We start from the raw sequence: 15,858 nt of genomic DNA, 5'->3' as shown, positions 1-15,858 counted from the left end.
ACGTTCCATCCGTATTAGTCAAGGCAGCCACACACTTAAATAAGAAGACCCACATAACCGTAAACGAAATATTTATTAAAATATATTCAAGAAACTGTCAAACTTCTAACAAAAGCCAAGAGGGAATTGAAGGGAGAAAAATCTGTACAGGAAAAGTTGGAAATGCTTTTACATGCCTTATTAAGTTTCACAGTTTAGTTATTGTCTACAAAAATATATTTCTGAAACTCTTGAGTCCTCTATAAAAAGAAGCTGGCCAGCAACAGCAAATCTGACAAGCAGAATATTCCATAGGACAGAGTGAACTCCTCTTGCAGATTAACCTTGGCATGACCCAGAGCACTCCTGTCTTAATAACATTATGAAAAGACATTCTTTGGGATTAAGCTCCACATTAATTTTGAAGGAAGATTTAAAATGAATTTTCATTCTAATTTACTTCCTTAGCATGCATAAAATTTGGAGCTTGGAGCTGTATGTCTAAACACATTAAGGAGTCGCTGAATGATGTTTGGTATCAGGAGGAAAATTTAGCATTTATGTCCACTTTTACCCATTTTTTTGATAAATGTTCTAAGAAACAAAAACATCACGATGTGCAACTGGAGCACTTTATAATCAGACCTAGCCTGTCCTGTCTTCTAAAACAGAAGTTTCATTAGCTAAAGTCTAAAACCTGATATGAATTAAATTTAATGCTACTCTGGTAAGCTCAAAATTTCTAAATTCCCAAATATAGGTTTGGGTAATACTGGCTATTTTTGAGGATTTAAGATTTAAATCATTTTCCACCAGCAATAGGAGACTGTTGCAACTCTTCTACTATTAATATTTTTCTAGTATACCAAATAGCATATTTTCTAATCAAAACAAATATCTCGCTGTAAACCAGCTGAGATCCTCCCAGTTTTTCCTGTTTGAAGGTTTTATCTTATAAATCTTTAGAGGTATCCATGTGTAAAAAATATTTTGCTTACTAATGTAGGCTGCCACCATGAAGTGAGTGTATCTTACACTATTCCCTGAAACAGGCAAGATAGGAGACTCTGAGCAATCCCACAGCTTGGAACCTTGATCAGAAACCTTGAAAACAAAAGACAGGAACAGTCAGCAACAAAGCAGTTGCTGATAAACTGTACTAGAAACACAATATGATTCTGGGCCTATCACTTCCAAAATCTCTACAGCTGGAACCATAGGCATCCATGGGTGGACAAATAGAGGCAAGTGACAAAATGTGCACTGCAATGAAAATGGAAGTACAAAAGCATGGGTCACACGTCATAACACAAAATTCCTTCGTTGTAGCATAATGGTAGCAAACTATAGACATCTGTAGCTGTAAGATTGAACCTATAGGTTCTTAGAATTTAAAACTGTAGCTATAAAGCTACAGTGATATTATATGGGTTGCAAGAGGCCAGTAAAATATACATCATTATCAGACTAAGAATATACAAAGGCTTATTTCCTCATCTCCAGGGCAATATGTATTTGACATCATACAAGTATAGAATCTTTAGTATTAGAATTTAATATCCTGAGAATCCCAGCTTTCATTTTTAAAGCATACAGTATTTATGCTTTTATGGTTGTAGCCAATAAACTTCATGTATTAACAACTAGTGAAGCTGAACTAAAAAAAATAGCATTCTAGGGCTTCAATTATCTTTCACAGTTCTCTTTTTTTCCATGGCTACTATTTCCTACAATCTAATTTTCATTTCCCTCATCCTCCGTTTTTATGTCTTCTCAGTCACAACAAAATATCTCAAATATGCCTATTGGAAACAAATATGTCTTTTATGCTTTATAGGTAATTTTTCTACTTCAATGCATGGAATGTGAACATCATACACAGCATTAAATCTGAGCTAGACTGTTATTAAACTGGACAATACAGCTTTTCAAGGGATGTTGCAAAAATATCTGCAAAGCTGCAACATCACATGCTGTGATTCCTTTTGCTATCTTTACTTGGTTCAACGTTGTCCAAACAAAATTAATCCTGGTTTACATGTAGAATTGATGTTATCATGCTTCTAGTTTTTTAGAATGGGAAAGAAAAGTATAGAAAATTTATGAAGAGATGGGCAAGGGAGTGAGCCACCTCATCACCATTCCTGATTCTTCAACCTTCTTAACGGCTAGCATTAAATTATGCTTGCACCTCAATTCCAGTTTTAATTGGTTAGAGTTTTAGTACAAAGGTTCAATAAAAAGCTGCATTTGTTGCTTTTGCCCTAATCAAAAATTCTCTGAAAGTTCACTGAAGAGTCACTGAAAGGCCCCCTATACTTAACTATCACATATGTAGTACTAATTTGTTAATTTACCCCACCCCCGATACTGCTAAAAAAACCTGAGCATCCCAAGAGGTATCTGAATTTTAAACACATAATCATAATCACCCATGCCATTATAAAGCAACTATGACTCCCAATAACCAGAGCTTACACTATATCAAACACTTCCAACTCACATTCTAACATAACACATATCAAGGAATATGCCATCTCAAGCAAAAACAAAATATGAATTTTGTCAGAATATGATCAATATAAAAATTAATTTGCTTTTCTCCATTAGTATCTCACTCATGTTAAAGGGGGGATATGCACCTGCCAGTTAAAGGGAGATATGCACCTGCCAGTTAGACACTGACATTTAAGTCTGAAGAACAGTCTGAAGTTTGGGAATGTGCTGACCAACTATTAACTTTTAGCTGTAAGCACAGATTGAAGTGGGTAGGTATCTTTATCTTTTTTCCAGATTGCCTGACTGATAACTCTGTTTAAAAAACCCACCCGAAAGCAAATCAAGACAACTCCTAGGAAAGAAGAACTGCCATTCTCCACTCCCCAAATTTATCTCTTAGCTGTATACTTAAGCAGATTGGTTAAAAAAACCATAATTTTTCATGCTCAAAATTCCAATGTAAAAATAATATATATGAACATAATAAATATTTTGTTTCATGATGAAATATATGCTGTGTAGACAATATGCTAAGGAAAAAGCAATTTTCCCCCACCCACCCTAAATTATACCCTAGTACTGCCTCTATATAGGGTTTAAATGCCTCATTTAAAACACACTCAAGTTAGAAAACTGTCATAGAACAGAACAACTGCATCTTTCAGGAAGAATGTGCATAGCTAGTTGTAGGCTTGAGAATAAGATTTGTTTGTTTGTTTGTTTGTTGCAAGACAAGGAATTCAGAGAAGAATAGGAGTTAAAAAAATATGAAGACTGGACACACACATCCAATACATTTCACACTAGACAAAATCCAAAGGGAAAAAAATCCTAGCTTGGCCTTTGAAGTCATAAAGAGACGGGTCAAAGAAACTTCAATCCTAAATTAAGTTCTAGGATTTTACCTTTTTTGTTGCTGCAAAGTTTGCACTATTTGTAAGCAGACATCCTGTAAAAAATTCCTCCTACTTTTCTGTGTGGAGCTGAGTCCTCATTCCCTGAGTTGGGCTCAAAATCTCAATTCAATCATCTTCCTTCACGTAACCCGCCAAGCATCTTAACTATTAAAACAATTCAACTGATTTTCTGTAAATGTTTTACGTACAAATTCCAGACAGAATTCCACATCCACTTTGTTTTTGTAATTATTTATCCCTAGCCCTGGGAACAAATCATTCAACAACCACATCGGGTTAATGCAAGCAGGAAGGATTGAAGTAGTAAGTGCTCACAACTGAGCAAGAATTCTGCTTCTTTCTATCAAGCAATCCAGATGCACAGCTTCCCCCACCCTATCCCAATACAGTGTTTTTATTACTTGTACCTGAGACGGAACTGATACTCAACCTAAGAAATCACGTTAAAAACCACGCCAGTCATAGAAATCACTGGAATTCATGTGTTCATCCAGGTACTTTTCAGTTTGGTTGTTTTCCTCTATATCATACACTGGAGGCAGGGGCATACGAATTTGCATGTTAAAACTAAGCATTATCAAAATAATGAAAAATCACTACTTCATTGCCCAAGGTAAAGAAAGAGATTCACCAAGAGATTTAAACTAAATTCATTATAAAAATACCTGTTTAAAGGCAAAAGCTAGAATTTGCCAATAATGAAATGCATTCTCCTGTCCGTTGAGGAAGCAGTCCAGGAGAGGAGGGGGTGTCACAATATGTCCTAAAAACAGGAAACTTTCCCTGTCTTGTTTTAAGGGCTGAATGAGACAAGAGAGGTGCTACTGGTCAGTGGAGATTTCTCTGTCTGGCTCCAATTTGCTTGACTCTCCTGGAGAAGGAGTGTGTGGTGCAGAGTGAGACACAGAGGGAATGCTGTGAGCTACAATTCCCTCAACTGGTGGCTCCGGCAGCCCAGAGGTTCCTACTCCTACAACTCCTGGAGGAAACCTGTCATAAGAAGAAAACGTATGGCAATCGAAAGTCACTTCGATAAGCATTCCTTTTACAATTTCACTGCTAAAAATTCAGAGGTATGTATCTCACCTGTAAGCTGTAGCTCCATTAAGCTCTGGATGTACAGCTGCAGGATCAATGCTAGACCACTGAGCCGCTAAAAGCAAGTATTCCTTGTTAACACAGTTCCTCAAACCATCAGGTATGTGACCTATGTCAAAGTCCACAAAGGAAGAGAAAAGATTATGCAAACATTCATGCTTGTATATAAATATATATTCCAAAACATATCAAAAGTTCCTCTGACTACTTTGCTCATTTGCAGCAGGTGAACAAAGCAAAGAAAAAAAAAATACACAGCAAATCATGCACACATGAATAATCTGAGTTTTCTCTGCAAAAGTAGAACCATAAAAAGTTCCCTTGCTATGTACCCTATTAGACTAATAATTTAAAACAACTGTCCAAATGATCATTCCTTATAAAGGCAGAGCACATTCAAAACTGGATACATACCTCTGGCTCGTGATTCTCCTTTCCCCCTCACTCTCTAATGTCCGGTAGAACAAGTAGATTTTTTTTTAAAAGATATTATTGTGCCCAGGATAGGGGCTTACAACGAAAAAGGCAAGAATTCATTTTTCTTTCGAGATGCCCTTTGAACCCTGCAAATTGTTTTCTGCATATATTTAAGCTTGACACTTAACTCTCCACAATTGTTTCAAAGGGATGGGATGGAGGGAGAGAGACATAGAAGAATATAGAAGAATGGGCATGTATCTCTCTATGAATGAAGCATGTGAAATTAAAAGTGGTGCAGGCCTGCTCGCTCTTCCTTTAGTCCTAGAGGTATGCAGCTCCTACTGTTACCCATGATTTAAAAAAAAAACCTTATAAATAAGCTCAGTAATTACATCGGACTTTGGAGGTGTAGCTGATCAGCACAAGAATATGCCGTTGAGAAAAAGCTGAGTTGCCTAGAAGCTAAGAAGCATCAAGCCTGATTAGGATTTGGATGGGATATTTTCAAGGAACATCCAGAGCTGCAAGCGAGTCTTGGGAATAAAAATATCCCAGATAGAAAATACTTTGAGTCTCTTGTAAGAAAACTGTATGTCCAAAAATTTACCAAGAATCAAACTTTACTCAAAGGAGATTGCACTTTTATTCCTTCTGCCATTAATGATATGGAACAAAGCAACCTCCTTGTCATTTAAACAGCAATTTAGAACAATCACTCTAAAGAAGACAAGGAAGACTATATATGCACATAAACAGATCTGGAAAAAAAAACCTTGTGACTTGAATTAATTAAATATCCACAGTCAAAACTAGGGATCAAAAAAACAGAGTCCATATATACCATGACACATAAAACACAATTGAAGAGGAAGATCGAATTATTTTTTTTAAAGTACTTATTATTTGGTCACACACAAAATGGTATGTAACCGTTTGTTGCTATTACACAGACCTAGTCCAGTGAAGTCATTTGGGAAGCAACTACAGAGCTGGTTTTTCAATTACCTGTGATGGCTCTTCGGATCTCCTTAGCCGCATCCTCTCTCGATTCAATAGAAGCCTGTTCACTGTACCAGGCTGTGTGAGGTGTACAAATCACATTGGGAGCATCTTTTAGGGGCCCATTAGCAAAACTGTGATGTAGAGAAACAGGCATGTTTTGGATTATGATAGCTGGTGGCTCTAAGATGCAGAGAGATATGTATCCTATTGAAAACTGACAAAAGGCCTGATAATGTAATTGTTACCTGAAAGGTTCTGACTCATGCACATCAAGAGCAGCCCCTCTGATCCTCCCTTCCTTTAGGGCTTGAGCTAGGGCCTTCTCTTCAATCAGACCTCCACGAGCTGTATTCACTAGAAAGCAACCCTGACGCATCTATATAGCAAAATATAGAAAGGGCCACTGAGATTAAATTATTGCATTTAAACAGCAATACGAAAGTCATCATTGTTAAATTCAAATGTATTTACCGTACTCATTTAATTCATTTGATCTTGCCTCTATACAAATGTCCTAGGTGATGATGTACATAAATTAATCAGCTTTATCAAAACCTTGCTTCTATTCTTTCCAAACTAAAGGTAACTTATATGAATAAAGCATGTCAAGACAACATCAAATAGTAAGAAACATGAATAAAACCTTCATAAATCCTAACACATTTGGTCCAATGGACTTAACTTTTTACAAATTTATTTTAGATGAAATATATATTACAGGCAGTTCCTAACTATCTTTTTAACCCACATTTTTTGTTAGGTCAGAACTCGTATTTACAAACAGTCTATTATTAAAAATGATGGACAGCATTGTCCTTCCTTGGGCAGAGAAACTGCTGAAATTGCTCAGTTTTTAAAGAAATCACTAAAAACTTCGGTAAACAGGCTGTATATTAACAATGTGCAGTTTCAGCAGTTCCTGAAAGTATTCCACAACTTCAGTGGTTTGTCAGCTCAAGGAAGGAGAATGCTGTCTGCCATTTTTAATAATAGACAGCCCACTGGTAGCTAGGCTGTCCTTAAGTCTGTTGTTCTAAACCAAGGGACTGCCTGTGACTCAAAAATACAAAGATTTGCATAAAGTAAGTTTTCCTGCTGTTCCAAATATAAAGATGGACAGGTATAGAATGAATCATTTTTTACATAATAAATCCCAAAATATTTCACGCTTTGTAACTCAGAATCAGCATCTTGAATTGGTCCCATTTAACAGGCCCATTTCAGGTTCAGTTCATAGGATCTCTAATAGGTGTTCTTATCAGTGTCCTAATTGCTCCAGTTTAGATCAACTATACTTTCAGGATCATTTTCATGAATACCCAAAAATAAATGGGATTTATAGCAATCCATTTCAGAGGACTGGCAACTTCACATTAGCCAATACTGGAAAAGGGTATTCACTATTATTGAGACCACTTGTGTCTGTGATAAAACTGAATCAAGAAAGTGCAAAATGTGCACACCTTCTCTTTTAAGAGTACTACACTCCCATTCGTAAGAGATTATTTACATGCTTCTTAGATCTGAAAACTATCTGCCAAAGATGTCTAATGACATACGTCATTAGAATTAAGTTAAAATTTGTGCCTCCATACAACCCACTATTGTCTTCAAAAATGTATCTAGCATCTATATGACAATTACATCTAGTATTTGAATAATGAGCATGGGCGCTCCACAGGGTGTGTGTTCCCTCTCCATTGCTCTTTTCTCTCTGTACCAATGACTGCAAGGATACCTTCTGTTAAAGTTCTGAGATTGCAGATGATAAGATCGGTTATTGGCCTCATTCGGGACAGTGACGTGTCTGCGTATAGACAGGAGGGTGAACAACTGGCCCAATGGTGCAGTTGCAAAGTGTGGAACTGAATATGCTTAAAACCTCGGGCCATCACTCTGCTGAAGTTCTAATTCTCACAATGCTGCCTAATGTCTATGTATATTTTCCCACATAGTATGGCTGCAGTATTATTATTTATTCTTCTATTATCTTTCTTACTCCCCCAATTGATATTATTATTATTATTATTATTCCAGTGATGATGAACCTTTTTGGCACCGAGTAGCCAAACCAGAATGTGCACATGTTGGAGTGCCAGAAACCCAAAGATCACCTGTTCTTCGGGTCTCCTGCGCACACATCCGTGCTGGCCAGCTGATCTTCATGCATGCTGGAGTGCCGGCCAGTGGGTCTTCAGGTTTCCAGTGTTCTGGCGCACATGAAGACCAGAAGACCAGGTGGCTGGCGCATGTGCCTACAGTGAGGGCTCTGCATGCCACCCCTGGCACGTGTGCCATAGGTTCGCCATCATGGCATTATTCTGTTGCTTTGCATGGACACAGAGAGCTTCTGCACTGGCGACAAATTCGTTACGTGTCTAATCACACTTGGCTAAATAAAATATTCGATTCAATTCAATTGCTACATATAAACTTATGCATGACATTACTTTCCTGAAATTTGCACAATGCCCCACTCGGGGCAAAGCTGTACCTGTTTAATAGTGAAGTCATTGATGAGATGATGATTATGCTCGTTCAGACTGCAGTGTAATGTGATGCAGTCACTGTGCATTAGGAGATCTTGTAAAGTGGCCATCCGCTGTAATCCCAAGGAACGCTCCACTCCATCAGGCAAATAAGGATCATAAAACATAATGTTGAAACCAAAGGGTTTTGCACGTAAGGCAACTGCTTGCCCAATTCGGCCTTTGAAAAAGAAAAAGAAAAAAGGACTCTTAAGCACAGCGTAAGGCATTGGTTGTGTTCACACTTAATACTAAGACAGAATTTGTTTTAGACAAAATAAATATAAGCTGCCCAATGTTAACTTGCTTTTCTCCATTTTTTTTTCTACCAATATGCTGGACATATCTCTAATATTCTAGTCATGGTAAAGGTATGTTTTATATATTTGTAGGAATAATGAGGTGTGTGTATGTGAGAGTGACAATTTATCTGAACGTTTGTGGTGGAAGAGGGCATATATTTAGGGATCTTTAATGATTTTGTGTTTTATCTCTTGGGATGGTATTTGATTTTTCTGAAATAAAACTGTTGCCTTTTTAAAATTTGTGCTTGTAAGCTTTTAATTTCTATGAAACACAGTTAAATTTTTCCTGTCTTTGAGGATTTCTGTTTATTGTGGATATGCATTAATACAGAGCTAAGCTACAATTCTATCACCTAGGAGAAGCCATGGTGTGATATGCTAAGAACAACAGAGTTTTTGTTACTGAGAAAAATAAAAGTGCAGTAAATTGCAGTCCAGTTTGGATGTGCATCTATTCAGTTCTGAGACAGGGAAGGTACTTCCACATAAGTACTCTCAAAGTTGTCTAATGGTCCCAAGCAAATATTTAAAATAATCACATTTATTGACCACCCAATAAATAACTTTGAGCTGCTTACACTTACATAAAAACCAGAAGTTAAAACCAAATATTTGTTAAAACCAAATATTCAATCTTTCTTTCACCTGCAACAAACAACTTTTCTAATTGTGGCTTTCAGAGTAAGCACAAATCCTAACTTTGCTACCAGTTAAATGGAAAGCCATGGATTCCTTCGAATCATGAAAGTAGAAAAGTAACAGGCATGTGAGGGAAGTACAAAAAACTGAAATGTTTGGTCACACAGGAACATTATCCAAGTTACAAAAAGCACTAATTGCTTACCAAGGCCAATGATGCCCAAGGTCTCACCACGGATACGTACAGCACCACCTGCTACCTCTCTTATTTGCTCCATACTCGAGGCTCTGTTTCCTTCTCGCATGGCTTGGTGAAGCCATGTAACCCGACGATAAAGGTTCAGGATGTGGCAGAGGGTAGAATCAGCTGTTTCTTCTACAGAAGATGAAGGGATGTTGCATACTGCAATGCCTAAGGAAATGAGGACATATAATACATTTTATTTATTTATTTATTTATTTATATTTGATGCTTCTAGACCGCCCCCTCTCCCAAAAGGGACTCGGGGCGGTGTACAGTCCATACAGAATATAACAAAATACAATAAAAAAGTTAAATATGTACAGTTGGCATGGAGGAGGTTAAAATGCAATTAAAAGAACTGTACAAAGCTAATATAAATATAAGTTTTAAACCCCTAAAATAGACACAATAAATTAAAAAAACCCTAAAAAACCAGATGATAATACATTTGCCAGGAGGGACAGTTGTAATTATGCCAATTTTACTGACCTCCTGATATAATCTCATTGTTTTGTTATCGATCTGATCTCGTATTTGAATTTTATGTAGGCCAAGATAGGAAGTGTTTCTTTGCCTGCCAATTATATTCCCTTGGAAGTAATCTATTGAGAATCACGCACCATTAGTGAATGAAACTACTCCCTGCCTTCTGTTTCTTTCTCTTTTAAAAAAATCATTATATTTATTCAGTATTTTTCATAGAATAAAACAGAATTCAAAGAAAAATGGAAAGAAATTTAAAAGGAGAAAAAAATAAAGTTAAGAAATATGATTTCCAACTTTCTTTTCAACAGATAGTTACAGTTTTATAGTCCCTCCTCCTTTTAGACGTTATACAAGTTCCTCCAACTTCTCGTTCTTCTTTTCCTTTTTCCTTGTACAGAATCTACTCTCTGTCTAACAGTTACTAAGAAAAGAGCAGGTAACTTTTAACAGACTGCAGGATTGATTATCTTCATTGGGCCGTTGGCTGCATTACACCACTCAAATGGTGGGTTCGTCTAATTTATTTTATCCTGGCAGATGTTCCTAGCCCTGCTTCTTGAAATTATTTTAATTGACTGAACTTGAAAGGACTTTTTACATTTTCTGTTGTAAAGTTACTTCTCACACAAAAGAACTGCTTCTCATCAAGCATACCATAACTTAGGAATATTATTTTGGCAAAATACTCATTTCAAGAAAGTGTAACCTTGAAGCTCAAATAAACATTTGAAAGGATCTCAATAATTCAGTACCAAAAAGGTGTATTGACTAGAAATCTGGACCGAAAGAAATCAGAAACTTCTTCAGATCAGCTTCTCAAATATTGAGACAACCTCACTTATGAAATGTTAAATTATACTTTTCTTTCTTCAGTTATATCAGGTTGATTCAGTTATCTTAATCTTGTTGTTTAAAACAACAAAGGAAGCAACCAATCACTTGCCTGAAGAAACCATGTACAGTATAGAGTCTGTAGACAATACATGGGCTCCATTTATATTTATGCAAAAGCATGTCATACTTATGGGTTTCAAGCCATGCTGTATGTTTTTAGCCAAGTAACTATTTTTCAGTTCAATTCTCTATTTCCAATAGAAGGATAATATCTTAAAAATTAATATTCTTATGAAAACAATGTACATTAATTTTTTGCAAATTTATCTTAATAATAGGAAATATTTTACCTGCCTCGGAATGTTTTTTTGTTTTTTTAGTAAATTCAGCCCAAATCCCAAAACTGAATACAGAGGAAGGATGTACTCCCTACCCGCCCACTCTACAATATTTTTTTTTATTGCGCTGGGATCACCATACCTAATTCTGCAGCTGACTTGATATCCACATTGTCATAGCCACTGCCAATTCGCACAATTACCCGGAGAGCTTTGAACTTCTCCAGGTCCTGGCGCGACAAGGTAATGGTGTGGTACATCAGAGCCCCAACAGCTTCATTTAGAACCTAGAGGAAGACAGAACAACAAAACAATGCTTACTTCATAGCATTAGAACTAGTGAGCTCAGGATTCCACAACCTCACTTATTATTCAGCATTCTACTTCTGATCGAGGCTTTATTTGCTGTTCAATGAGCTGCAAAGTACTCCAAGGAAGGAATGGAATGTGAAAGACAGAAAGAGAATATAATTGCTTCTACAAAAGGACAAACACCACCACTCTTTTCTCCATGTCCTTTTAAATTCACAGAAAAGAGAGAAAAAAATGTTTCACTCCCTTCCCACTGGCGTTTCATACTTAAGCTGAGTACCAAAGTGCAGTATGTATTTTCTGCAAAATCTGCTAGACAAAGGACCACCACTTCGGAGTTTTTTTTAAGTTCCCATTGGTTTCCATAGAATTTGGTTCAAAATTAGGATGGAAAGCAATTACAAATAATGGCTAGCTCTCAATGCAGAATTTATGAATTCAGGAACCAACTCATTTTTCATTGGAAAGTGAAATTCCCCCCTCCCCTTAAAAAAAAGCACTTACCTTTTCATGGATTTCCTGAGTTGATTGTGCATCACAGAAAGCCACTGTGGCAACATCTTTCAGGATAGGCATTTCTACAGTGCAATCCCTGCCATCAAGGAGGGCAACCAATGGACGAGCTGGCATTGGACCATTACCAATAGGAGGCCTTATGCCTATAAAAGAAAATAACATTATTCACCCACAAAAATGAAAGGTATACTTCTACTAGTCCCATTCCAAATCAATTATGGCATCCCAATATGTTAAGTGTTGGGGAAAAAACCAGGAATAGTATTAGATTACTGATAGAGAGCTTTTTATAAGTGCAAAAGATCTCAAAAACAAATTCTACAATTTTTCCAATAAGATTGGGAAAGATACCACTTTTTAAATATATAATAATCTGTTATATAATACATGGTCAAATACTGTCAATCATTTTACAGAACTGATTTATAATATGTATCATATGAAATTTTACAAAAATTGTGTGTGTGTGTGTGTGTATACACACATACACATTTTTGTAAAATTTCATTCCTCATATCTTATAACTTTATCTAATAACACTCCTTTAGAATATTCAAAATATTTGATGGTCTAAGTTATACATTTTTTAAAATATAGAAAAGTAATAAAATGATATCATAAATTATATGATTGAGTTATGGGTCTCAGTTACCATAGGTTTACATTTGTTAAACTGGGTTTTCAAAGAGGAACTTGTAATTTTTTAGCATTATTATTTCCAGTCATGTAAGTATTTTATGCAGTAAAGATTATTATATAGAGAATCTTTATATTTTAAACAGAAGATTCCTGCCTGGAACACTTGAGGGTTGCTTCAATCAAAACAGAAATTATTGAACAAATAAGCCAATAGCCTGATCAGTATAAGGGAGCACCCAGCAATCATTTAAAATTGAATGTTTCAGAAACAAAACAGTAATATGGAAGGTACTTACACATATCTATTTGCAAATATTGACTAAGTTAATAATTCTAATGTATTTTTAATAATTGTGGGTAATGGAATAGTTGTGATCATGCACACAAATATCTTTTATCAACCTTTCAGTATTTTATGTGCTTTCGAACCTGAGTAGCAAAAAACACCTAAGAACAACTTAAGAAATGATAATTACATCTAAAAAGGAACTCAACTTGTTCTCTCCTAGCTAAGGAAATAATGAAAAGCACAATAGAAATGCACAAATGTTTCAAGATACTATACTAGTCTTCCCAACAATGATATAACTCAAAGATGGAAATTGAGTCCATAGTTCTCATTAAGTTACAACATACTGGTTTTCCTTTAGCAAAATGTGAGTGTAATGTAAAGTAAAATGATTATGAATTAGTAAGTCTATAAGCCTAACCACCTGTAACAGTAACACTGATTATGTTACCTAGTTTGGTAGTAAAACGTCTGCAAGAGCTCAAAGGACCCCAAGGACCCCACAGTTCAACCCTTAACTAAAAATATTCTCTTTTATTGCAAGCCAATTGTATTTATGCAGTGAACCATGATTTAGCAAACCTTAGGTAACTGTGATATGCTAACCCAACTAAATATATCCTAATAACTTTATAGATAATTAATATAATTTGAGCCCCAAATAAAGTTTAAAAAAAAAACATTCTAACCCATAGCTATTAATGGCATAATGCTCAGAGCAAGAATCAAAAAATTCTGGCTGGCCTTGTTAGCCAGATAGAAAACTATTGGGAAGCTAAGACACTTTAGCATGTTGCTTTTCTGTTCCAAACAAGCACCCAAAGAAGAAGGCATTCATCAGGAGGCATAAAAGTCTGAAGTTAGGATGGAAGAACCTGCATCACCTTGTGTTCACTAATGGCTTTCTCTCAATATCGTAAGGGGCAAGTGTAATTGTCATCTTCTGTATAAAGTAAACAACACCAAATTGAGCAAAACTTAATGTCATATATCTCTATGTATCTATCATAGCCAGGCTCCAGATTGACTCAGCCTTCCATCCTTTCCAAGGTGTGTAAAATGAGAACCCAAATTGTTGGGGGAATATACTGACTGTAAACAGCTTAGAGAGGGTTGTAAAGTACCATAAAGCGGTATATAAGTCTAAATGCTATTGCATAGCATCATTTAGGCTTCAGTTCAAAACAAGACTAACGTATATGCAACAATTTGTTTCCTTTAAATCATTTATTTTTCATTTACTTCTTCCGGGGCAATTTTATTAGCTTTTATTGTCTTATTATTACAGGGAGGGGAATGTTAAACAGCTCCATAATCTGCCCAAAAAGTTTCAGTTAGGTGCCGTAAAATATAATATAAATATATTATATATAATATACAATATATAAATATAATAAGTAATATCTCACAGAAATAAAAAAATAAAACAACTGGTGCTCAATTACTACAACCTAATACAAGAAGATGAAGGATAAAAGGAGCAGACAATTCAAATGTGGTTTTTAGGCAGCAGAAAACTAATTTAAAGGCTGAACTTTTTTTGACACATTTGCAAGAAACCAGAAGGTACACATTAATAGAGAAAAACATAGGTTTGTGCTTTTCAACGGCAAATAATCATCATCTATGATATCTTTTGAGACACTTCACGTACTTGGACACCTTTAAAAAAAAAACCCACTACTAGACGTTTTCTCCCCTTCTGTCAAGTGGGGGTCATAAGGCTATCCGGGTTCATGGGGGTATCACAAGTTCACAGATAATGGTCTCCACCAAGGAACGAGGATACAGACTGCGGTTTTTAAGTAAGTGGGTTGGAACCAGCGGTGTAATCTGGCCATCTCGGTCTAGGGACGGGTCGGACAGGGCCGTAACTCGAGGACCCCCATTTTTCAAAGAAAGGATTAGCTCACAGAGCCTCACAGCAGAGGCAGGCGGGCGCCAATGCTTCCACCAGCAGAAGCAGCCTTCTGTCACAACACCACGTGGAGAGAGATTCGGGACACGAGGTCCGACTCCGATCCGCCCGGCATCTTCCCCGACACTTGGAGCGTCCTTGCCGCCCGGTTCTTGCCCGCCATCCCGCCTCCTTCCGAAGCTCAGGAAGCTTCCTCCCCTCCTTTTTTTTCTCTTTACCTTCACAAATGCGGTCCAGCCTCTGGCGCTTCACTTTGTGCCTGTCCATGGGACACGCCGAAAACGGGCCCGGGAGGGAGGGGGGGAGAGACTCCGAGCAGGAGAGGGAGGGAGCGGGCGGCGAGGCGGGAAGGAGAAAGCGAGAGGAGCTACGAAAGCAAAAACCTGACTGGGTGAGCGGAGCACGCGAACTCGTCCCCCGCCGAGGACTGGCGGCGGCCTGGGCCTCTTAAGCCTGAGGCTGTGGGGGGAAGGGAGGGAGGGCGGGAAAAAGAGCCAGGCCGGGTGGCCCGATGAGCCGCAGGATCCCGCTGCCGCCGCCTCCTCCTCCTCCTCCTCCGGCTGTCTCTTTCCCCGCCGCTGCCCTTCCCCCCCCTCCCCTCACCGGCCTCCGAAACGGAAACGGAAGGGCTGGGCTGAGGCCCTCGGAAAACAAGATTTCCCGGCACAGACCCGACGGGAGCGCATCGGGCTCTGCAACCATAGAGTCGCTTCTGAAACTTTCCCACGCTTCCGGTCTGCTCTCGAGCGGTAATAAGTGCGGATTCCGTGGGAAATGATCAGCGATAGCTGGTGGCGTCAGCACAAATATCAGCAGTACCTTGTCTTCTGCTTTTCTTTCCTTCCTTTAATTTTACCTTGGCTAAGAATCCGGTGTTTTATTTTTGTGGGTGATT

General features: G+C 37.5%; 1 protein-coding gene across 1 annotated transcript; it reads right to left on the bottom strand.

The window, feature by feature from the left end:
* Positions 1-54: 54 nt before the first annotated feature.
* Positions 55-15,584, bottom strand: LOC309383497 (C-terminal-binding protein 2-like). Its single transcript, XM_081936117.1, has 9 exons — positions 15,182-15,584; positions 12,106-12,260; positions 11,432-11,576; positions 9,593-9,799; positions 8,410-8,624; positions 6,161-6,291; positions 5,919-6,046; positions 4,482-4,602; positions 55-4,385 (listed from the first exon to the last, which is right to left on the bottom strand). The coding sequence occupies exons 1-9, from the start codon at positions 15,228-15,230 to the stop codon at positions 4,217-4,219; spliced, it is 1,320 nt and encodes a 439-aa protein (XP_081792243.1). The 5' UTR covers positions 15,231-15,584; the 3' UTR covers positions 55-4,216.
* Positions 15,585-15,858: the final 274 nt, after the last annotated feature.

This window comes from Natrix helvetica, assembly GCF_964273705.1.
Source record: "Natrix helvetica genome assembly, chromosome: 1".
NCBI classification, from domain to species: domain Eukaryota; kingdom Metazoa; phylum Chordata; class Lepidosauria; order Squamata; family Natricidae; genus Natrix; species Natrix helvetica.
This window is presented reverse-complemented; position numbering and strand designations above follow the sequence as displayed.

Excerpts from the sequence above, each read along its gene's own strand:
- LOC309383497 (XM_081936117.1), bottom strand. The coding sequence starts at position 15,230 with ATGGACAGGCACAAAGTGAAGCGCCAGAGGCTGGACCGCATTTGTGAA. Across the intron at positions 11,577-12,105 it reads CTCAGGAAATCCATGAAAAG|GTTCTAAATGAAGCTGTTGG; the intron begins GTAAGTGCTTTT and ends GTCTTCCTCTAG. Across the intron at positions 6,047-6,160 it reads CATGAGTCAGAACCTTTCAG|TTTTGCTAATGGGCCCCTAA; the intron begins GTAACAATTACA and ends TCTACATCACAG.